Genomic DNA, 22992 nt, shown 5'->3' with positions numbered 1-22992 from the left:
TTTTTGACTTACTCTGTTTGTTCCAAAGGGACATTACATATTCTGGCATTTTGAAATACTTTAGAGTGTGTTCAGGCTGACATCACTGAAACTTGGAGCAAAAAAAACCCCACCTCACTTTACTCCTATAATTATGACAGGAAAGGCATTACTAAGAAAGCATCAGTGTCCTCTGAATACACTATGGAATACAGAGGGTGGGAGCTGGATGATGTGTCTTTTACTAACCATGTTAAAAAAAAAAAAAAGTGAAAGTGCCTGTTTATCGTTGAATTTCAATTCAGTTATCGTTGCCAATTTTCCAACCACCCTGGTAGAAGTCAGAACTTAAGTTTTATAATTAGACCAGGTATTGAAAAAGGATTGTAGGGGCGCCTGGGTGGCTCAGTTGGTTAAGTGACTGCCTTCGGCTTAAGTCATGATCCCAGGGTCCTGGGGGTCCTGGTATCGAGTCCCACGTCCCTGCTCAGCGGGAGGCCTGCTTCTCCCTCTGCCTGCCACTCCCCCTGCTTGTGCACACACTTTCTGTCAAAGAAATAAATAAAATCTTAAAAAAAAAAGATTGTAGGACAAATGACAAAACCCTACCTACGGAGAAGTTTTATACTATTTACTTATTATAAGCTTATTGTCTTTTGTTGAAACATTGCAATTAGATAGAGCCTGGCATCGATACTTTAAGTCTTGCCTGTGTCGAACATTTTTGCTTAAGCTTTTATAATCTGATTATTATAATCCTGGGTTGCCCTCATTTAATTTTTTTCTTGTTCAGAATATTTTAATTAAGTGAATCTTTTAAAGAGATGTAAGGAATTATTTCTGACCTTAGATCATGAACCTTCCTTAATCCTCGTTCTTAGACAAACAAGTTTACTCTGAAATTTTCCTATAAATACTTGTTTCGAGGAATCCTTCTCGTTCTTTTGCCAGTGAAGTCATAGAAATTTATGTGTATCTGATCACAGTTCTCAAACAGCAAACCAAAAACTGAAAAACTTGTATGAAAATAGAAAACAAAATAGTTGTATGCATTACATAGGAAAAAAATACCAGTACTAAAAATGAAGTTTAGCATTCCACAGTGTTGTACAGTTTGTGGAGCTTTCCAAAGGACTTAAAATACAGTTGATTTCTTTGGACTCTAATTTCAGTGGAACTTGGAGAAGAGAACTTAAACCAGCAGCAGTTTTATTGGTTTAGACCTTCAGCAGATTTCAGGTTTTAATGGCATCGCAGAGGTGAATTCAGGGATATTTGACTGGAGTCCGTCATTTCCCAGGTATGGGAGAACGTAAATATTATGTAGGTGGTTTAAAGAAACAATAATAGTACTTTTGTCCATTTAAGGTCTGTTTCTGTTTGTTTAGACAGGCTTGTGGGTCGCTTTTTCTTGCCAGTTTTCCTTTGCAGGGAGTTTACTGCCCTTTCAGATCTCTCTGAAGTTTGCAGATTGCTTTCTCTGCTGACCGATGCTGGCCACGCGGTGCAGTCGGTGGGAAGGACTATGGTGGTGGGGCTGCTGCTGTGTGAGCTGGGGTCCTGTGGGCTCTGTTAGAGGAAATGCGTCCTCTATGTCCTATGAACTGTACCCAAAGCATAATTATTTCTGCCAGTTGGTGTGGAGGATTGGAGGGAGCTCTTCCAGGGGAAAGTACTACCTTTCAAAAAGGCAAACGTTAGGGGTGCCTGGGTGGCTTCAGTCGTTAAGCCTCTGCCTTCGGCTCAGGTCATGATCCCAGGGTCCTGGAATCGAGCCCCGCATCGGGCTCCCTGCTCCGCGGGAAGCCTGCTTCTCCCTCTCCCACTCCCCCTGCTTGTGTTCCCTCTCTCGCTGTCTCTCTGTCAAATAAATAAATAAAATCTTAAAAAAAAACAAAAACAAAAACAAAAAGGCAAATGTAGCACCAGTGTCAGCAAATCAGCTTTAAAATTCATTCTCGCTGGAGGTAGTTCTGTGCAGTTTTATTATTTATTTATGACTGTGCAGTTTTTCATTTTTAATTTTTTTATTAAGATTCATTTATTTGACAGGGAGAGAGACAGCGAGAGAGGGAACACAAGTAGGGGGAGTGGGAGAGGGAGAAGCAGGCTTCCCGCTGAGCAGGGAGCCCGATGCGGGGCTCGATCCCAGGACGGCAGATGCTTAACTGACTGAGTCACCCAGGCGCCCCGACTGTGCAGTTTTAATTAACAGTGGATCTTGATCTTTTGAGGTGAGGGCTATTTAAAAAAAAAAAAAAAGGAACTGGATTTTATTAGGGCCAAGAAGGGGTGTGTTCTTGACTGTTGACAGGCAGCTCTGTAAGGCAGCCTGGGTTTAAATCAGGGCTAGCCAGCTGGTGTTTTGGGCAAGGCTTTGCACCTCTTTAAGCCTCAGTCTGTAAAGTAGCAGCATGCCTGGCACATAATCTGTAATAAATATTAGCAATTTAAAAAAACTAGCTATTTATTTTTAAAAGGTTCTTCCGTATACGGTCATGCACATCATTTGAGTTTAGGGCTGAGTGGAGAACTGACCACCGATGGGAGATTCGACACCAAAGAATGAAAGGTGGCAGGAAATTGGGTGTGTCTCCTTGGTTTTATTGACCAGAATGAACTGGGAATCTCATTGTCCTTGATCAGGAAGAAGCTTCAGTCATTCCTGTAGGCTTATTATTATTATTATTTTTTTTTAGCCACTTTCAGTCTCACTGTAGTTCCTTTGTTTTCTGGTAAAGGGGTTGTTGTCTCCTGACCAAGCCGGAGGCCACTTATCAAAGTCTTCACCAACTTCTGTTTTCCCTTAAAGCAAGCCACCCCAGTGGAAAGAGGATGATCAGGCCTGTGAAAATGTGGTTCTTTGCTTAAGGGTTTATGTATAGGTTAACAGACTGAAGGGTTTTTTCTTTGTCTTTCAATTCCCTGTGTTCTCCCTCTCTTATCTGCTTCTGGCTGCAGAGTTCTCAAGGCTGCCGGCTTGACCTGGTGACAGATCTTGCTTCTTCCTGGGGGCTTTCCTTTTTCCTCCAGGAGGTGTCAATCACCTTGCACTCATTGTTTAGAGATTTAGTCACTGTTTTGTTTCTGGTTTTCATGAGCTCAAATCCAATGAGGTAACGCAGGGGAACTGTGTCACTCCCTGCAGAGGTGAAGCTGCGGCTGTCATTCGAATCCCACCTCCACGCGTTGTGGCTGTGTTCCCAGCCCCTCCCCCCCCCCGGCCCCCCGCTCCCACCCACAGTGTGTCAGCGTTGCTGCACATGGCCACGGTTCGGAAATAAGCCCGCTGGTGCGTCGTCGGAACACAGGCAGCAAAGATGCTCAGCGAGCCAGTCGCGTGATCTGTTCGGCGAACTTTTCAGAGTTCATGTATGCTCCATAAAACTGGCGTGAGTGTTGGAATCTGGTGGGAAACCTCTTCCTTTGGACCATGAGAGCCTCTTGGGGTTTGCTCTTCCCTCTCCTTCCCCAAACTCCCCTTCCTTTGGTTGTGTTTCTTACAGTAAATTGGTTGTCTAAAGCTGGCTTTATATTCTTGTTGTTTTTTTTTTTTAAGATTTTTATTTATTTATTGAGAGAGAGAGAGTGATAGAGAGCATGAGAGGGAGGAGAGTCAGGGAGAAGCAGACTCCCCGCCGGGCAGGGAACCCGATGCGGGACTCGATCCAGGGACTCCAGGATCATGACCTGAGCCGAAGGCAGTCGCTTAAACAAATGAGCCACCGAGGCGCCCCTGGCTTTATATTCTTAATACTGCTGTGAATATTTTTAATCACCTGAATTGTAAATTAGCTGAACTGTAAATTTTACTGATCTACGTAAATATTATCACTTATTTGTATAAAAAACTTGGGACATTAACTAGCATGTGAGTACATGCTCAGTAAAGGTTAACTATTCTAGTAGTATTAGCATTATTAAAAACAATTTGCTAGGAGCTTTTACTAAGAAAGTGATTTGGTAGAAGAATCTAGGGATCTAGAATTGGGAAATCATCTTGGTTTTGAAACTCTGGGAGCTTTGAACAGGTTCCTTAACTTCTTGAGTTACCAGCTTGTTAATCTTTTTTTTTTTTTTTTAAGTATTTTATTTAAAAGAGAGAGAGTGATAGAGCGCTCGCAAGAGAACATGAGCTGGGGGAGAGGCAGACTCCCTGCTGAGTGGGAAGTCCAACTCAGACTCCCGGAAGAGCAGGGATGTGGGGCTGGATCCCAGGACCCTGGGATCATGACCTGAGCTGAAGGCAGACGCCTAACTTAACTGAGCCACCCAGGCGCCCTCAGCTTGTTAATCTTTAAAACAGTTAGTATAGAGGGGTTAAGTAAGATAATGTGTGTGGAAAGTATTCCTAGTTATAAATTGTTACATAATTGCAAATATGACTGCATCACCAGTGTGTTTAGAGACTATAAAATTGTTTCCTTAATACTTACTGTTTTATAAATTGATTTTAAATTCTTAACCTATGGTAGTATTGGAAGTGACACTTGATAGTTATTGAAAAATAAATTTATCCCCCATCTCACTCATGTATGTCTGTTTTTATCTGCAAGGTAGTGATTTGTTTTTTTTGCTTTGTTTTTTTTTAGATTTTACTTATTTTATTAGAGAGGGAGAAGGCACAAGCAGGGGGAGTGGCAGGCAGAGCAGGCAGAGAGAGAAGCAGCCTCCTGGGATCATGACCTGAGCCGAAGGCAGAGGCTTAACCGACTGAGCCACCCAGACGCCCCAGCAAGGTAGTGATTTGTATTTGGGGACCTGAACAATTTACATCTAAGCAGCAAGTTTGGATTACCTTATGAATGAATTGTATGAAGCACTCTGATGCTTTGGAGAAAGATGATATTCTAGCTCATTATTGAATGAATGCATCGGGGGCTTTGAGTAAATTTAGTTCTAATCTAAGCCTTCCAGATTATCCTGTGAGCTTCGTGAGGGCAGACATGTCTGTCTTGTTCACCACTATATGTTCATTGTTAATGTGGTATTTGTCACAGGGCACAGAATGAGATCTGTTAATTTTTTTTTTTTTTTAAGATTTTAAGTAATTTCTCCACCCAGCGTGGGACTTGAACTCACAACCCCAAGGTCAAGAGTCACATGCTCTGCCAGCTGAGCCTGCCAGGCACCCCTGGTATTAATTAATTAATTAATTTATTTATTAAGTAGGTTCCACGCTTAATGTGGAACTCCAACTCATGACCCTGAGATCAAGGGTCACATGCTCCACTGAGCCAGCCAGGTGCCCTGTCTTTATTTGTTAATTGACCACCTGGTTTTCATTTGATCGGATTTGTGTCAGAATCATAAGCAAAAGAAGCTGGGTGAAGGCAGTGTGAAACATGTTTCTTTCAGGGGGGAATAATGATAAAACAATGGTAATAAATTCTGTATCATGTGAAAGTGAGACATTTAGGTGAAATGGAAAATCTATTGGGCTGGGGATGTGGAGACCTGGGTCCTAGGCCTGTACTTTGTTCCTAAGAGGTAACTTTGGAAGTTAATGATTAATTGATTCTAGACCTGAATTTCTGATTGGAGGGAAGGTAAGTCTTAGAAGTGATAAAAGTCTTGAAAAGGATTCTGTGTAATGTATTGAAATGCCAAACGAATGAGTTTATTAGGTCATATCTGGTTGGGTGGGGTTGAACTTAAGTGAATTGGTTGGTTAGTCACTGGTGTTTGAGAAATGAGTAGAATATGTAGAATTCTTTCTTTTTTTTTTTTTTTTTTTTAAGATTTTTATTACTTGAGAGAGAGATCTGGGGAGAGGGAGAAGCAGGCTCCCCGCTGAGCAGGGAACCCGACGCGGGGCTCGATCCCAGGACCCTGGGATCATAAACTTGAGCCGAAGGCAGATGCTTAACCAACTGAGCCACCCAGACACTCTGTAGAATTATTTCTTTTCCTAAAGAGGGAATGTCTTGGGAAAGAAATCAAGGGGGTCCTGGGTGGTTTATGGAATTCATCCCTATATAGTGCCAATAAGAATGGGTTTTGTGCAAGCCAAAGGGAACACTTAATTGTTCTGAACTTCTATATTGCAGGAGTTAGAAACATAGTGTCAAGAACTGTTTAAGAAAGAGCCCACCAGCAGTGCCACATTCCTGGAAAACAGGGCAGGATGAATGTGAGGGTCCAGCGCTTATGCTGTGCTTCCTGAAGGATGAGTGCTTGTGGGCAGGTGCGCATTGCCATTTGGGAGTGAGGAAGTGTATTCATTTCCTTTGGAAGATTAAATTTTGTCTTTTGTTTCTAGTGTGTCTTTTATTCCAGTTGGTCTGCATTTACTGTTGCCAGGTAAATGTTCCAAATAAATTTTTTTTAGCAAGTTAAATTCTATTATAAAACATAGAGTCTGTTGTCTAACTCAGTATATCCAAACGTGAGGCTTCTGTCCCTTTGCCCACACCCTGTGTAGAGTGCCTTACTCAGCTTCTCCATTCACTAATCCGTGGATGTCCAGTTCAAGGTTCATTTCTTACAGTGTCTTGTCCTTTGATTGCTACAGGTATATTTAAGTATTGCCTTTCTGACAAGAATAAAAACTCTTGAGGGCTAGGGTTCTTTGCTTTCTAGAGGCCATATCGAATGATTTGTGAGTGTGATGATTAACTTTATTCATTATTGAGACATTGTCTTTCCTGAGAAGAATTATTTTTAAAGATTTTATTTATTTGACAAAGAGAGACCGAGAGAGAGGGAACACAAGCAGGGGGAGTGGGAGAGGGAGAAACAGGCTTCCACTGAGCAGGGAGCCCGATGCGGGACTCGATCCCAGGATCCTGGGATCATGACCTGAGCCGAAGGCAGACATTTAATGATTGAGCCACCCAGGTGCCCAAGAAGAATTATTTTTAATCTGAGCAGTTTATTTAGAACTTTCATCTATTTCTAATGTCCTACAGACTTCAGGAGATACTTCAGCAAGACCCTAAAGGGAAAGATATTTCTTTAAAATTGGACTTTTAAACATTTGAGGGATTACTGAAAATTTAGAAAGACATAACTGTAACTCTAAAGGTTTGGACTGGGTGGAATGGTCCCTTTTAATGTGAAGAGTCTGAGGTTTTCTGCTATTAGCTAGAAGGAACATGCTTAAATGCATAACTATAGGAAGTTTTGTTTTTAGTCACGGAAATCACAAAAAATTATTTTTCTAGTGACTCCTGTTCTTTTCATTAAGTACATCCTAGTGTCCCTGAAATTCTGTGGTGCGTTGTAATTTTTTTTTTTTTTTAAAGATTTTATTTATTTATTTGAGACAGAGAGAATGAGAGAGAGAGAGCGGTGGTGGTGGGGGGGGTCAGAGGCAGAAGCAGGCTCCCCGCCGAGCAGGGAGCCCGATGCGGGACTCGATCCCGGGACTCCAGGATGATGACCTGAGCCGAAGGCAGTCGCTTAACCGACTGAGCCACCCACGCGCCCTCTGTGGTGCGTTTTAGATTTGGAAATTGTGTGATGCGACAATACGAATGGCAGATTTTGTAGCTGCTCACATCTTGTGTTCATTTTAATTCGAAATGTTGGCTGCAGAAGAGCATTGTGTCAGAATCGTTGATGTGAATTAAAATGGTGCATTGGTATGTTAACAGTAAGCATTATTTGAAGTATCTCTGAGTTTACATGTAGGCATTATATTTGTTTAGGCACTGATTGATTTTAACAATTTCAGTGATCAAAAGGGAGAATGTGGGCTGAACTATAAAGTAATAGATTCCCCCAGCTGTATAATTTAATCCACCAGAAAAGGTAGACACGTAAAGGTAAAACAGCTGCCTCAAAATACTGCCCTGTTCTTTGTGGCGATCGGGACTTGCAGGAACGAGTTCTAGCCAGGCCTCAGTGGCTGTCCGGTGACTGAGGTGGAATGAAGGCAGTGAGAGGGGGGATGAAGTGGAAGAGGGGCCAGATTGAAGATATTGGTGAATTGGGGGGATTTGGTAACTCTGGATGTGGGTATTGGGGTGGTGAGAAAGAGGACAAGGATGAGTTGTGGGTTTCTTGGCGTGGGTGACTCAGGAGGTGATGTGGTCACTTGCCAAGAAAGGGAATATGGAAGAAAAATGAGATTTGGGAGGGAGGATAAGTTCAGACAACCTATTGACTCCAGGCAGTCAATAAATAATGAATGAATGAATCTGGGTATAGTTTTTTTGAGCTGTCTGTAGGGCATCAGAGTTTCCTAGGCTTGTCCATAAGATAGAGGAGGTAGACCTGATCTGGGGAGAGAGCTTTGGGATTTGTTGAAGGCATGGGAGGAGGAGGAGGAGAAGGAGGACCCAGTGGCATTTAAATGGTAAGCAGAGAAGAAGGGTGTGTCCCCAGAGATAAAAGTGAGTGGCTAGAGAGGTGGGAAGAAAGCCAGGGGAGTGGTGTCCTGGGAGCCCAGGGAGGAGTCAGCCTCAGGAACAGGGGCTTGGTCAGTAGGACAGGTGTAGCATACAGAAAACCCAGGGAGCCAGGGACTGAAGTTGAGCCAGTAGGAGTCTCTGGAGACCTTGAGGAGCTCCTCTTCAGTGAACTGGAGGGGCAGTCTGACTGTGGAGGGAGGAAGAGTGAATAGCTGTGGAGGAGACAGGAAAGAGTGCAGACTGCTCTCCAAGGTTTGACTGGAAACGAAAGGACTGTGCTGTAAAATGAGGCCATGGAATAGAGGGAGTCGTTGGCATGTTGTCATCATTTTTATTTTTATTTTTTTAAAGATTTTATTTATTTATTTGACAGAGAGACACAGCGAGAGAGGGAACACAAGCAGGGGGAGTGGGAGAGGGAGAAGTAGGCTCCCTGCCGAGCAGGGAGCCCGATGCGGGGCTCGATCCCAGGACCCTGGGATCATGACCTGAACCGAAGGCAGACGCCTAACGACTGAGCCACCCAGGTGCCCCTGTTGTCATCATTTTTAAATGAGACACTTGAAAGAAAGTGGTTGGGGATTAGAGGATATAGGTGAGGGACAAGGGTTCCTTGAAGGAGATGGCTGTCTTGGCAGCAGAAGGGATGGTGTTTGGACCGGAAGTGGGGGAGGACTGCTTAGAAAGAAGATGGCTCCTCTTGGAGAAGAGGGGAAGGGTTAAGTCTGGGAAGCACATACATGATCTAGGTGGTGGTGACTAGGAGTTTGAGTCGTGGCAGATGCGCACTGATCGAGCAAGTGGGTATGCATGTGCGTGCGTGCGGGTGTGTGGAGAGAAAGCCAGAGGCATGGAGATAGAAAAATAAACTAGCAGGAGAGTGGTGAGTCTGGTAGGTCTTGTGGGTCTGGAGGACAAGGTGACGCTGTGGGTGGAGCAGATGGGGAAGGACACACCTGTGGGTGTGGTGAAAGGCTGGGAAAGGAAGCAGGCTCTCAAAGGGCCTTGCTTACCAGGCTGAGATCTTTGGATTTTATTTTCTGGGTAAGGGGAGCCATGTAAGGAGAAGTAATGAGGTCAGATCGATGATTTTGCAGCGGATAGCAGTTTACGGCAGAGTTTGGACAGAGACAGGGATATTGTTTGGGAGGCTATTGAAGTAACCTGGGTGAAGGTCATTAGGGCTTGAAATGGAGCAGTTGCGTTGGGAGAGGTGAGGATTCCTGAAGTTGACTAGGTAGATGGGCATCTGTTTGACCAGGTGGGGAGAGAGGGGAGGAAGTAGGTATGTGTATGGGGTGGCTGAGGACGGTACTGCCCTTGTGGAACTAGGAGGAAGATAAGCCAGTCTAGCGACGTGGCACAGTTCAATTTCAGGACATTTTCAGAACATTTGTGTGGCATCCAGTTGGCAACTGGAATGAGGGGTCTGAAGCTCAGGAAAGAGATCTCTGCAAGAGACCGATTTGGAAGCATGAGATCATCATCCTTGATTTGGAAGTGGTTAAATTTTATTTGAAGGAACAGGAGAAAAATAAATCTTGATGTGGATATGGACTATAAAAAGTCAACTTCTCAGAGCATTTCAGTATATTATTAACTTTCTTAGAATGAAGTCTTTGATGACCAGAATGTGGATATGCCTCCCAAATAGCTCAAAAATTAATGACAAAAAGATGTTAGAAAATAAATTGAAGAAAGTTTCGATATAAATGTTTTTATCTTGATAGTTTTTTTCCTATTAGGTTGAAATCTCTTTTTTAATCCTTGTTTATTTTTGATAAGAGATTTGAGAAGACTGATGGGAACCAGCTGGTTGTACTTTTGCAATGTCTTTGAAGATGAAATATACTCTCTTGAGTGTGCTATCATGGCATTTTATTCCCCAGGTTTGGCACCAATGGATACCTAATAATCAGATACTCTAACGCAGTGTCCAGAGATGGATTTAAAAAACAAAACAAAACACTAAAGTGGTTTTCAGGAATTCGCTAAATACTTGTTTGTAGAGCCTTACTTTGGATCTGCCATAAAATACACATTTTTCTGTTTTCCTTCCCAAAATGTAGGAGCAAGTAATACTGCTGATCTGTGGAAATGTTAACTAAACAGAAGTTGTCCTTATTTTTTTAAGTTTTATTTATTTTCTATTTATTTATATATTTTTAAAAGATTTTATTTGACAGAGACAGCGAGAGAGGGAACACAAGCAGGGGGGAGTGGGAGAGGGAGAAGCTGGCTTCTTGCCAAACAGGGAGCCCAATGCGGGGCTGGATCCCAGGACCCCGGGATCATGACCTGAGCTGAAGGCAGATGCTTAACGACTGAGCCACCCAGGCGCCCTTAAGTTTTATTTTTATTTACGTAGTCTGTATACCCAGCATGGGGCTCAAAGTCATGACCTGGAAATCAAGAGTCTCCATCTCTTACAACTGAGCCAGCCAGGCATTTCCACCCCTCCTTTTTTGGGGGAGGGGGAAGTAAAATTTTTAGATCCTTTGGAAGTTGCAGCAATGTGGTGGGTGCTTCAGAATTTGTATAGAGCTGTGGGTGGTCCAGGTTCTCCCTTAACACCCCCTGCCTCTCGGTTCTGAACTGCCTGCCCTACACTTTGATGTAGTGCTGTAGAAGAGTCCTGCTTTTATGGTATCAACAAACATTTACTTTTTCAAAGATTGTATTTATTGAGAGAAAGAGCATGCACACGTGAACGGGGGAAGGGGCAGAGGGAGAGGGAGGGAGAGAATCTCAAGCAAGCTCTGTACTGAGTGCTGAGCCTTATAGGTATACAGTAGTTCACAATACAGTAATTATGTAAAAGTAGTGTGAATGCCTTTATAGCTGACCATCCAACTTTATTTATTTTTAAGATTTTATTTGAGAGACCGTGAGTGGGCGTGCGTGCGCCTGCACATGTGTAGGGGGAGGGGCAGAGGAAGGGGGGGAGAGAACATCCCAAGTGGACTCTGCACTGAGTGCCCAGCCAGTCTCAGGGCTCAGTCTCACCACACCAAGATCATGACCTGAGCCGAAACCAAGAGTCACACACTTGACCAACTGAGCCACCCAGGTGCCCCTGACCATCCAACTTTAAAGATAACACTTTGTGGATGTGGTTGAAGCCCCTGGGTCTTCCTGGCCCCATTTTCTCTCCCGTTCCCTCTCTCTCCAGTTCTTTTTTTTTTTTTAAAGATTTTATTTATTTATTTATTTATTTATTTATTTATTTATTTATTTATTTATTTATTGGAGAGCGAGCGAGAGAGAAACAGCATGAGAGGGGAGAGGGTCAGGGGGGAAGCAGGCTCCCCGCTGAGCTGGGAGCCCGATGTGGGACTCGATCCCAGGACTCCGGATCATGACCTGAGCCAAAGGCAGACGCTTAACCAACTGAGCCACCCAGGCGCCTCCAGTTCTTTTTTTTTTTTTTTTTAATCATTGCCATCCATGTATTTAATACTTTTTTTACTGGTGTCTATGTAAATATTAATCATCAATAGTTAGTGTTACTTTACATGTTTTTTTAAAACTTGTGGGTGTGGTGTCATTGCATGTTTTCTTCTGTAGCTCACTTCTATTCAGCTTTGTTGTTGAGATTCTTGCTATTCCAGTTCATTCTAAGTGCTGAACACTATAGTGTGTCCATTTTATGTTGATGGACATTTTATATTTCCTCCCATTTTTCCCTATTACAAATGACATTGCAATACACTCCTTTTTTTTTTTTTTTTAAAGATTTTATTTATTTGACAGAGAGAGACACAGTGAGAGAGGAGAGGGAGAAACCGGCCTCCTGCCGAGCAGGGAGCCCGACGCAGGGCTCCATCCCAGGACCCCGGGACCATGACCTGAGCCGAAGGCAGACGCTTAACCGACTAAGCCACTCAGGCACCCCTGCAATGTACTTCTTTACGTGTCTCCTTCAAGTGTGTGTGAGACTTTCTGTAGGTTGTAATCCCAGGAATGGAATTGCTTAGTCATAGAGAAGGGAATGTGTATCTTCATGTTGGTTGGGCAGGTTCTTCAGTTCCATCTTAGAATTGGACAGCTTGAGGGTTTAATTATTTATTTTTTAAAAATATTTTTATTTATTTGACAGAGACACAGCGAGCGAGGGAACACAAGCAGGGGGAGTGGGAGAGGGAGAAGCAGGCTTCCCGCTGAGCAGGGAGCCCGACTCGGGGCTCGATCCCAGGACCCTAGGATCATGACCTGAGCCGAAGGCAGACGCTTAACGACTGAGCCACCCAGGCACCCGAGGATTTATTTTTTTTTTTTAAAGATTTTTATTTATTTATTTGAGACAGAGAGAATGAGAGACAGAGAGCATGAGAGGGAGGAGGGTCAGAGGGAGAAGCAGACTCCCTGCCGAGCAGGGAGCCCGATGCGGGACTCGATCCCGCGACTCCAGGATCATGACCTGAGCCGAAGGCAGAGGCTTAACCGACTGAGCCACCCAGGCGCCCAGCACCCGAGGATTTAATTATTTTTAACTTGTATGTTAGTATTTTCTTGAAACCGTAATGGACCTATGGAAATGTGTGGTTTGGGGAAAATTTGGAATACAGAATAGGTCATATTTATTATGTGTTAATGATTTATAATTTTAGTGATTTGTGTACAGTTCCATTTAAATGATATGGTTTTATATCTTCACCTAGGATCACAATGAAAGCCTATAAAAAAAGAAATTACTGAACTATTTCTTTCGTTATCTGTGCTCACCTGAAGTTACACAGTGTGGCTTGGTGGGGGGGGGGTTAAACATTTTTATTGAGGTGTAATTGACATGTATTAGTTTCAGGTGTACAACGTAATGATTCAGTATCTGTATATGTTCCAAAATGATCATCAAATCACCTTGTTACAGAATTTTTTTTCTTGTCATGAGAACATAAGGGCTTAAGTACCTTAACTGCTTTCAAGTATGTGCCACAGTGTTAGTAATTTTGGCCTAATGCTGTACTGCAAATCTCTTCTGCAGTCCTCATTCTATCTCAGAGTGATCAAGCAGAATGGAATGAATGAAGAATGGCATAAATCCTGATGGGGATCTTTTTGAAGTAACCTGGCATGCTCCCTTTGGGTGAAAGAGGGTTCTGTTTTCTTAACATAGTCTTCCTCAAGCTGCCTGGGTTTGGTTTGTGGTTTCCAAGAGACTTGTTGGACTGGCTTTACGCTGATACTAATCAGTTTCTTCATATTTCCTCCATGGCTTTTTAAAAATTAATTAAAAAATTCTTTTGACAAGTTGGTGGGGAGGGACAGGTGGAGAGGGAGAGAGAATCCCAAGCAGGAGCCAGACAAGGGGCTTGATCTCACAACCCTGAGATCATGACCTGAGCTGAAATCAGGAGTTGGACACAAGCGACTGAGCCACCCAGCCACCCCTTCCCACATGGCTTTTTAAAGAACTTCTGTATAGCTCTCTTTTCAGTCAGATCCAAAAACCATTTGCTATTATAGTTTAGTTGTTTCTCCAAACATTTATTTCCTTCTGGTAGGAATCCGTAAGAGAACTACTTCACATGGACCTTGGCTACAAGTTCTGCCATGTGTCATGTCCTTAGTGGAAGTAGGAGGAAGATAAGCAGGTAAGAGAGGGAGAACAGTGTTGTCTGTGTCTCTGTCTGACAGATAAATTCTTAAAAAAAAATTTTTTTTTTTTTTTGGCATAGCACAAATTTACTAACCAAAGGGATGATCCTAATTAAATCAACACTTTGAAATAGATGCATGTAAAGATAAAGATAAAGATAAATTGAACACAGTAATGGAAAAAAAAAAAGCAGTATGGAGATTTGCTCATTGAACTGAGCTTGTTCATCCTCACAGCTAATTCCTGTCCCAAAATGATGATGGAATTTTTACTCTACTTTTTCATAGACCCGAGTACAGGTGACATTATTCATGACACGTTCCACCACTAACTTCCCATTTTCCAATTTTCCTGTGATTGTGCTTTCCTTCCCATCCCATTCCTGATGTTGAACCAACGCGCCCGCGTCTGTGAAGTTGCAGACAGTCTGAGTTTTTCTGCCATCAGGTGTAGTTTCTTCAAACCTCTCTCCCAGGTTACATGAAAACTGTGTTGTTTTCAAAGTGCTCTCAGTTTTTATGGTGAGGTTTTTGCCGCCAGAAGAGATGGTCCAATCTGGTTTGGCCATTGCACCCACTTTTCGCAGAGCCATTCCCACTCCTGCTTCCTTCATGGATTCGTCAAAGCCTTTGCTTTCCACTGAGCGCCATCTTCCTACCAGCTGCTGAATGGTGGCCATGGTGGGCGCCGGCCGGCGGCCCTAGTGAGCGGAGCAGAGTGGGGCGTGGGAGCGTGGCTTCCGACCCGCCGGCGCCCAGGGCTGCTTTATCTAAAAAAAATTTCTTTATGTTTATCTACAACATGACTTGATATCCACAGTGAACTGATTATTACAGTCAAGCTAATTAACATGTCATTTCCTCATGACCATTATTTTTGTAATGAGGGCAACCTGAAATCTGTTGTAGCATATTTCCTGTGTTTAGTACAATATTAACTATAGTCATGCCTGTACATTAGCTCTCTAGACTTAACTCATCTACAGAACTGAAACTTTGTACCCTTTGACCAACAAACATTAGCTATTGTTACAGTATTCAATACACAGATATTCACAAAATTTTTTAACTGGAAACTGCATGTATAGTTTAAATACAAGAATAGAAAAAAACCCCAAAGGATTTATCTCTCTGGGTGTTAGGATAATCTCATTTGACTTCTGTGTTTTTCTTTCTCCTGTAATTGTCGTTTTTCTTTTGTAATAGAAAAAAATTTGCGTATGATTTTATTCAGGTGTCTGTGGGTAAAAACACCCAGAGGTTCCTGACAGGTTAATCCTAAAAAGGGCAATTTGATTTTTTACTTTATCTTAGAGTTTCATTTGTTCCCCTTGATTGGCTAATTATTTAAATAAAGTTAAGATTCACTGTGGCATGCATACACTTGTGTCCAAAATACTCTTTTTTACAGTGGCAATTTTCTAAGGGTATCCTTCAAATTGCATATAGTTTGTTAATCTTATTGTGGTATTTTGTTTTTCTTAACTGTAGTTTCCTGTTCTTTGGATTTTTTGCATGTCGACATTACTGAAAATATTTTGCTTTGCAGGGTTAGTAAGCCAGACAGAGTAGGTGTTGCTAATTCAAGGAAATAGCCTAAGCCATCATCAGTTAAAATTGCATAAAAAGCCAGGTGTACCTTGATTAGAGGTTTCTAAGGTAGAAAGCCAGGAATATTCTAAATTCCCGGTGCCCGTGCTGTTAAAAAACTGTTCTGCAGTGAAGGTGGGGAGAGCGAAAGAGTCCATGAGTGGGTCAGGAGGAGTGAGGGCCAGCGAACCACACCTGCAGTGGCCACCGCTGGAGCTTAAACTTCTCAGCAGTGTTGTGTGTTCTCTTCGCAAATGTTTTAAGTAAGCCCACCTCAGGTATATATGCCATATTGATCCCGATGACCTTCGGTGCACCTCGGCGTGCCCAGAGGTTTGTATGGACCCCCCGGTATGAGAAGCATGGCCTCGACAGCTTGGGTTTTTTCTTAAGGAATCAGGTGGGAATTGTTGATGGTTTGCATGCTTTGAGGGAGCTTCTAGGTTTATTCTACTAATATCAAATGCCGGGTGGGCTGAGAATTTTTGAGGATTGGGCTGAAAGAGATTGAAGGAAATTGGACAGAGAATTATGGCAAACCCATAAAGTGATGAGTATGTGCTATATTGATCAGTTGGTACTGTATTAAGTGCTTTATTACATTACCTCAGTTGATTATCGTCCCAGCAACCCTGTGAGATAGGCCTTGTTATCCACTTTCATTTACAGGACAGTACATTACAGATGAAGTTAGCCTTTCTTTAAAAAAATTTTTCATTTTGAAAGTTTTTATGTGCTTTAGGTATAGGTTTTATTAAGTGAAATCTCTTAACAAAAAAAAGGAAAAAATATTTTGTTCCTGAGGTTAGAACGGAGCATATTTTATCTTCAGACACAGAATCTTCATTCATATTTGAATTTGAAAATTGAGGTATAACTAGAATAACTAAAATGTGGAAATCTTAACTGCATAGCTTAATAAGGTTCTCTTTCTCTCACTTTCTTGCCCCCCCCCGCTCAAAATACAGTACATTTCTGGACCCCAAAAGGTTCTTTTGTGTCCATGCCCCCCCCTTTTTCCCCAAGTATATGTGCTGCTAAAGCGAGCACTTTTGTGTCCGTTCCTAATCAGTAATCTTTTCACCTTTCGGCTTGAACCACTATTCTGATTTTGGTTACTATAAATGAACTTTGCTACATCTTGAACTTCATATAAATGAAATAGTACGTACTCTTTCTGCAGCTGGCATCTTTTGCCCGGTGTAACGTCCCGTGATTCACCCACACGTGATTTATCATTCATCAAAGATAAATGAAGCTCATATTTGTTTTATTCACAGGGTTAATTGTTTTTTGGTCCTTCTAGGAGTATAAAACAGAGTAAGTGGGAAATAAGTACAGATTTCAAGAGTGGTGTATGAGGGGCGCCTGGGTGGCTCAGTTGGTTAAGCGACTGCCTTCTGCTCAGGTCATGATTCTGGAGTCCTGGGATCGAGTCCCACATCGGGCTCCCTGCTCAACGGGGGGTCTGCTTCTCCCTCTGACCCTCTTCCCTCTCGTGCTCTCTGTCTCTCATTCTCTCTCTCAAATAAATAAATAAAATCTTAAAAAAAAAAAAAGAGTGCTGTATGAGGTACCCAGGAGAAATGCATATGGCTGGCCATGATCTAGAAAGTGCAGAAGAAAAGTCTTGATACGCTGGTACCAGGCTTTGTGTAGAAGAAGGAATGAGACCGGTACTTTGAAAAGTGCCTGGACCTCAGACACGTGGGTACCAGAGGTTGGGTAGGGGTGGGGTGGAGTCTGTGCTCCCCATAGATACTTGTGTTTGACGCATGTGCGAGTTGGATGGCAGGCATAAACTTGGCGCCCAGACCTGGACCAGGTCAAGGCGGTGCTTTCTTGAATGTCTGGCCATGAAGCCTTTGAGAGATTTGCCACTTTGGAAAGATTCATCGGGCAGTGGTATGGCATTGCAGGGATGTCAGCCGTATAGCACTCAGGGTCAGGAGGAAGAGGTGGGCTGGAGAAGACACAAAACTGGTTGTAGCTGTGGGAGTGGACCAAGGCTTCTGGCTAGAGCCCTGGAGTAGTGGGGTTCACCAAGGGTCGGTGTCAGGATTGCTCGTAAGACTCTTGGAAATGCACTGGGTGGGGCTGCCTAGGAGCTTTGATCAGTGCTTCTGGGGTCACGGCAGCCGCTTGAATTTTTGAAAACGCCTGTTTATTCTAATGTGCTTTCCCTCCCATGCTGTAGGGGGCAGTCAGTGAGGGAAGTGGGTCTTGGGCTCCCCTCTAGGACACACGCCCATCCCACGGGCAGGAGAGTCAGAAGACCGAAATCTTGCTCTCTGGGTAGGCAAGAGAGCAGTGTTCAGTTGTCCCAAGGGGCTCGTTTCTAAAGTGGTCATGGCGTCCCTGCTTAAACACTGCCCGAACAGGCAGCTTGCCAGCTTCCCAGGCAGCCGTTTTGGGACCAGTTTGAAGATCAGCCAAAGCTTTTCGGTGGAATAAGCCAAACCGTCTCCGTGGATAGCTGTCCCAGAGTGGGCCTTGCAAGGAGCCCAGGCTAGTCTACCCTACATGTGATGCCCCTTATGGTTATGACGACGGTTTTCACAACTGCCCAGTTTCTCTTTCCCGTGCTCCCCAGGGCTTACTACTCTGTGTAGCTTTTGTTGTGATCCTCTTTAAAATGTTCCTCTTTCCACCATTGCTTTTCAAATAAGACATTCCCCAAATTAGGCATTTTGACCAGCGCTAAATAGAGAGGGACCATTTATTCCTCTCTCGTTATATAGATAAGATACTTAAGCATTTTTTTTTTAAAGATTTTATTTATTTATTTGAGAGAGAGAGAGAATGAGAGACAGAGAGCATGAGAGGGAGGAGGGTCAGAGGGAGAAGCAGACTCCCTGCCGAGCAGGGAGCCCGATGCGGGACTCGATCCCGCGACTCCAGGATCATGACCTGAGCTGAAGGCAGTCGCTTAACCAACTGAGCCACCCAGGCGCCCTACTTAAGCATTTTTTGAGGTGGAGTGGAGGGATCACAAGTGTAGACCTTATATATACCTTTAATTCATCTTGGATTCATTCTCTTCTTTGAGCCTATGGATCTTAACTTTTGTCTGGCCCACCCTCCCTGATTCTCTGCAAGCAGAAGAGGAAGCAGAGCCTCAGAGCCCTGCTGAGGAAGCCTTGCCTTGATGTCCCCATCTCATGACTCCCGTAATGTGTTCAGTTCTAATCTGACAGATAAGATCAAATTCAAATATATTTTTTAAAGATTTTATTTACTTATTTGAGAGAGAGTGAGTGAGAGAGCACAAGCAGGGGGAGCAGCAGAGGGAGAGGGAGAAGCAGACTCCCCACAGAGCAGAGAGCCCAGTGTGAGGCTCGATCCCAGGACCCTGAGATCATAACCTGAGCCGAAGGCAGATGCTTAACGACTGAACCACCCAGGCGCCCCTCAAATATTTAATCAATACTTGACTCATGAATTGTCCTCAGTTGCCAAAATAAAATTGCCTTTACACTCGAGGAGATGTTTACTAGGGAAGGAGTTTTAGGGGGTCTTGCCTTTTCCTGAAACTTAAAGAAGCAGTTGTACTAAACTTGCACCGAAGTTTTGGATTTGTTTTGGATGTTTCCTATTGATTTTGTTTTGGATGTTTCCAATTGATTCTTACACATATTTGCTTACAGTGTATCACACTCTTTGGAAAGTCCCTGCCCTGAATATTTACTTTAGTCACACTGTCCTATAAATTATATGACTTGGGCATGTAAGGTTTTATGGCTTGATTTTTGCCCCCCCTTTTTATTTATTTACCCCCCCTTAAAGATTTTTTATTTACTTATTTGACACAGAGCATAAGCAGGGGGAGCTACGAGGGAGAGGGAGAAGCAGGCTCCCCACTGAGCTAGGAGCCCAATGTGGGGCTCAATCCCAGGACCCTGGGATCATGACCTGAGCCGAAGGCAGACGCTTAATGACTGAGCCACCCAGTCGCCCCCCAAGATTTTATTTTAAAGTAATCTCTACACCCAGTGTGGGGCTTGAACCCACAACCCTGAGATCAAGAGTCACATGCTCCACTGATGGAGCCAGCCAGGTGCTCCTGGAATGTAAGACTCTTCATTAGATATAAACTTAGAGGTGGCATAATGGGAACGAGTAGGCTCCAGGTACTAATGGGGACAGGGTTTTTTCCTGGGTCTGAGAATACTATGAACTTAGATCTTGGGGACGTTTGTATACATTGTGAGTATACTAAAACCACTGACTTGTATGCCTCACAGGGGTGAATTTTATGGTATGTGAGTTACATCTAAGTAACTGTGTAAAAAAGAGATCTTATTAATGAATTTTTAGTGCAAAGAAGATTCCAGAATGCTTGTGATTTCCTGCCTGCCTTTTTCCATTCTCCAGATCTCCCAAAGTAGTTGAATGAAAGATAAAGAACATTAAACACTCTTATCTTCTGGTGGTGGGGAAATGCTGAGTGGCCCTGAATTTGTGCAGTGAAAGTTGTTTACACAAGCCTGCGTCTGTAAGCCCAGAGATAAGAAAAATTAGGCTGCAGGCTCATTCAGGCAAAAGAGTGATCAGAGAATCACCCAAACGTGCCTGATGGAAAATCTGGCATTTCCTGATATTGGTCCTTTAGTTTATGGACCATTCCAGGTTGTCAACAAAGTAGTTGTCTAAAGTAAAATTCTGACACATGCTACAATGTGGATGAGCCTTAAAGACATTAAGCTCAGTCACAAAAGGACAAATGTAGGATTCCACTCACGAGAGCTGCCTAGAGTAGTCCGATTCATAGAGCTAAAGTGGAATGGTGGTTGTCAGAGGCTGAGGGAGAGGAAAATGGGGAGATGTTGTTGAACAGATACAGAGTTTCAGGGAAGGTGAAAACATTCTGGAGATGGATGTTGGGAATGGTTGCACAACTATGTGAATTGTACTTAATGCCAATGAACTATACACTTAAAAATAGGTAAAACGTGGGGAGCCTGGCCGGTTCAGTCAGTAGAGCGTGTGACTCTTGATCTCAGGGTCATGAGTTCAAGCTCCATGTTGGGTGTAGAACTTACTTAAAAAAATATATATATATATAACAGGGGCACCTGGGTGGCACAGCTGGTTCAGCTGACTCTTGGTTTTGGCTTAGGTCGTGCTCGCAGTGTCGTGAGACTGAGCCCTGCGTCAGGCTCCACGCACCACATAGAATCTGCTTGAGATTCTCTCCTCTTCTCCCTCTGCCCCTCCTGCTCATGCTCTCTCTCTCAAATAAATAAATAAATCTTTAAAAAAATAAAACCCATTAAAAATGGGTAAAATGTTAAATTCTATGTTATATATATTTAAACACACACAAAAAAGAACTCCGTTAAGAGTAAAATCACTGGAGGGACCCCTGGGTGGCCCAGTTGGTTGAGCCTCCATCTTTTGATCTCGGCTCAGGTTTTGATCTCAGGGTTGTGAGTTCAAGCCTGGTGTCAGACTCCACACTGGGCATAGAGCCTACTTAAAAAAAAAAAAAAAAAAGTAAAATCACTCGAAGGGGGTGGGACACAGGGTCTGGATTCTTTACCAGAGTGGGCACTGGTTTCAATGGCCTAGTTTCTGCTACTGTCCTGAGTGTGTGTGAGGAACAAACCAGATGCCCAGTGAGGTCTCCAACTGCTGTACCTTCCTTCTGATCCTTCCACCAGTCCTTCGTGGACCATCTCCTGTGTCCCAGAAATTGAGCTCTGCACTGGAGAAAGATGAGAGTGTGTCCCAAGGCGTTGAGAATCCTGAGGGAGGTTGGGAGAGATGCATGTGCTTTTTAAAAGTGTCATATTGCATAGTGCTCATCTGTGTAGTGAGTGTGGGTGGCACTATTTAGGTAGTGTTTGGGGGGTGTGTGTGACCGTGAAATGTCTGGAAACCGAATTTAAAGTACTAAAATCAATACATGGCTGAAATTTGATACTCACAGATGCACTCTTTAAAAAGACAGTGCCTGTAAAAGAGTAAGAGTTGTTTATAGCCTGAAAATTCTTCACAGAAAGAAAGAAATCCTCATGGTGCCAGAGGAGCTAGGAACTTTCTGTGAGGAGCCACCAGCATGAGGATGAGGCAAACGATCTGGTGGCTCCTGTTTCCTGAGGCAACAGAAAGCAAACACACAGCTAGCTGGTTCCTCAAGGAACTGATGGACTGGCCAGGGAAGGACACAGAATACAAACAGGAGACAAAACGTGTTTACAGAGTGTCCTGTAACAAAATACCATAGACGAGGTGGCATATAAACCACAGGAGTTTACTTCTCACAGTTCTAGAGTCTTGGAAGTCCAGGACCAGGGGCCCGGCAGACTGGGGGGGTCTGGTGGGGGCCTGCTTCCTGGCTCACAGCAGCATTTTGCTGTGTCCTCACGTGGTGGGGGAGGGGGTGAAGGAGCTCTCTGGAGTCCCTTTTCTGAGGGTTCTAATCCCTCAGGACCTGATCACCTCCCACAGGCCCCTGCCACCAAATACCATCTCCCTGGGGATTAGCACTTCAACATACAAATTTTGGGAGGATGCAAACATTCCGTTGTAGCACAGAGTAATATGTAAGTAATTGAAAATAACAGATTATGAAAGGGAAGCCTGAAAGTCTGATGGGTCAGTGACCACGAGCTTGGACAGCCTGGTTTCACAACACATTTTAGACATGTTAATGTTTTCAGGGAGAGCTTATTCTCAGAGGCAGTGTTCATCTGTTAAATAAATTCTTTACTGGGGGAGGAGGTGAGGGAGGGTGGTGGAGAGGTGAAGTGAAGCAAGGATGTGATATTTTTGGAACAGTTTGAAATACAAAGTAATTTCCTGATAAGATTAGTTTCTCCTAAGTTAAACCCCAACTGTGGTCACTCTCTCAGTAATGAAGTAGTCAAAGCAAAGTGGACAAGCTTAGAAAAACTGGGTCCCTAGCTCTTGTGCTGAATTCTGAGACTGTGTCCTAAGCCCACTTGAAATTCACTTTAGGATAAGGGAGGGATCAGTTTTTGTGGAGTACCTTATTTTGATTTGATTTGTTTGCGAATTTTACAGTAAATCAGTCTGTTTTCCCTGTCCCTTTTCCACATCGGTGGTGGTGGAGGGGAACGTTGCACCTATTTGAAGTAGAGCAAATATATTTTTTTTATTTTGCAAATTTGAAAGAAAATGTAGAAGAATGCTAAGGATTAAGAATTATTAACATTGTTGGGGCGCCTGGGTGGCTCAGTTGGTTAGGCGACTGCCTTCGGCTCAGGTCATGATCCTGGAGTCCCTGGATCGAGTCCCGCATCGGGCTCCCTGCTCATCAGGGAGCCTGCTTCTCCCTCTGACCCTACCCCCTCTCATGTACTCTCTCTCTCTCATTCTCGCTCTCTCAAATAAATAAATAAATCTTAAAAAAAAAAAAAAAGGGAAAAAAAAAAGAATTATTAACATTGTTTCTGGAAGCAAATCCTGCCCCCCCCCCAAAAGGGACACTAGAAAATAATTA

General features: G+C 43.4%; 2 protein-coding genes across 2 annotated transcripts in view; one reads left to right on the top strand and one right to left on the bottom strand.

Annotated features, from left to right (window-relative positions):
- RASSF3 (Ras association domain family member 3) overlaps positions 1-22992 on the top strand; it is a 66817-nt gene that overhangs the window by 11281 nt on the left and 32544 nt on the right. The gene's annotated exons all lie outside the window — the stretch shown is intronic.
- LOC118008622 (fatty acid-binding protein 5-like) lies at positions 14204-14614 on the bottom strand. Its single transcript, XM_035002225.1, has one exon. It carries the CDS (start codon positions 14612-14614, stop codon positions 14204-14206), a length of 411 nt encoding a protein of 136 aa, XP_034858116.1.

Source organism: Mirounga leonina, unplaced genomic scaffold (assembly GCF_011800145.1).
Source record: "Mirounga leonina isolate KUSES-001 unplaced genomic scaffold, KU_Mleo_1.0 Mir_126, whole genome shotgun sequence".
Lineage (NCBI taxonomy): Eukaryota > Metazoa > Chordata > Mammalia > Carnivora > Phocidae > Mirounga > Mirounga leonina.
This window is presented reverse-complemented; position numbering and strand designations above follow the sequence as displayed.

Excerpts from the sequence above, each read along its gene's own strand:
- LOC118008622 (XM_035002225.1), bottom strand. The coding sequence starts at position 14,614 with ATGGCCACCATTCAGCAGCTGGTAGGAAGATGGCGCTCAGTGGAAAGC.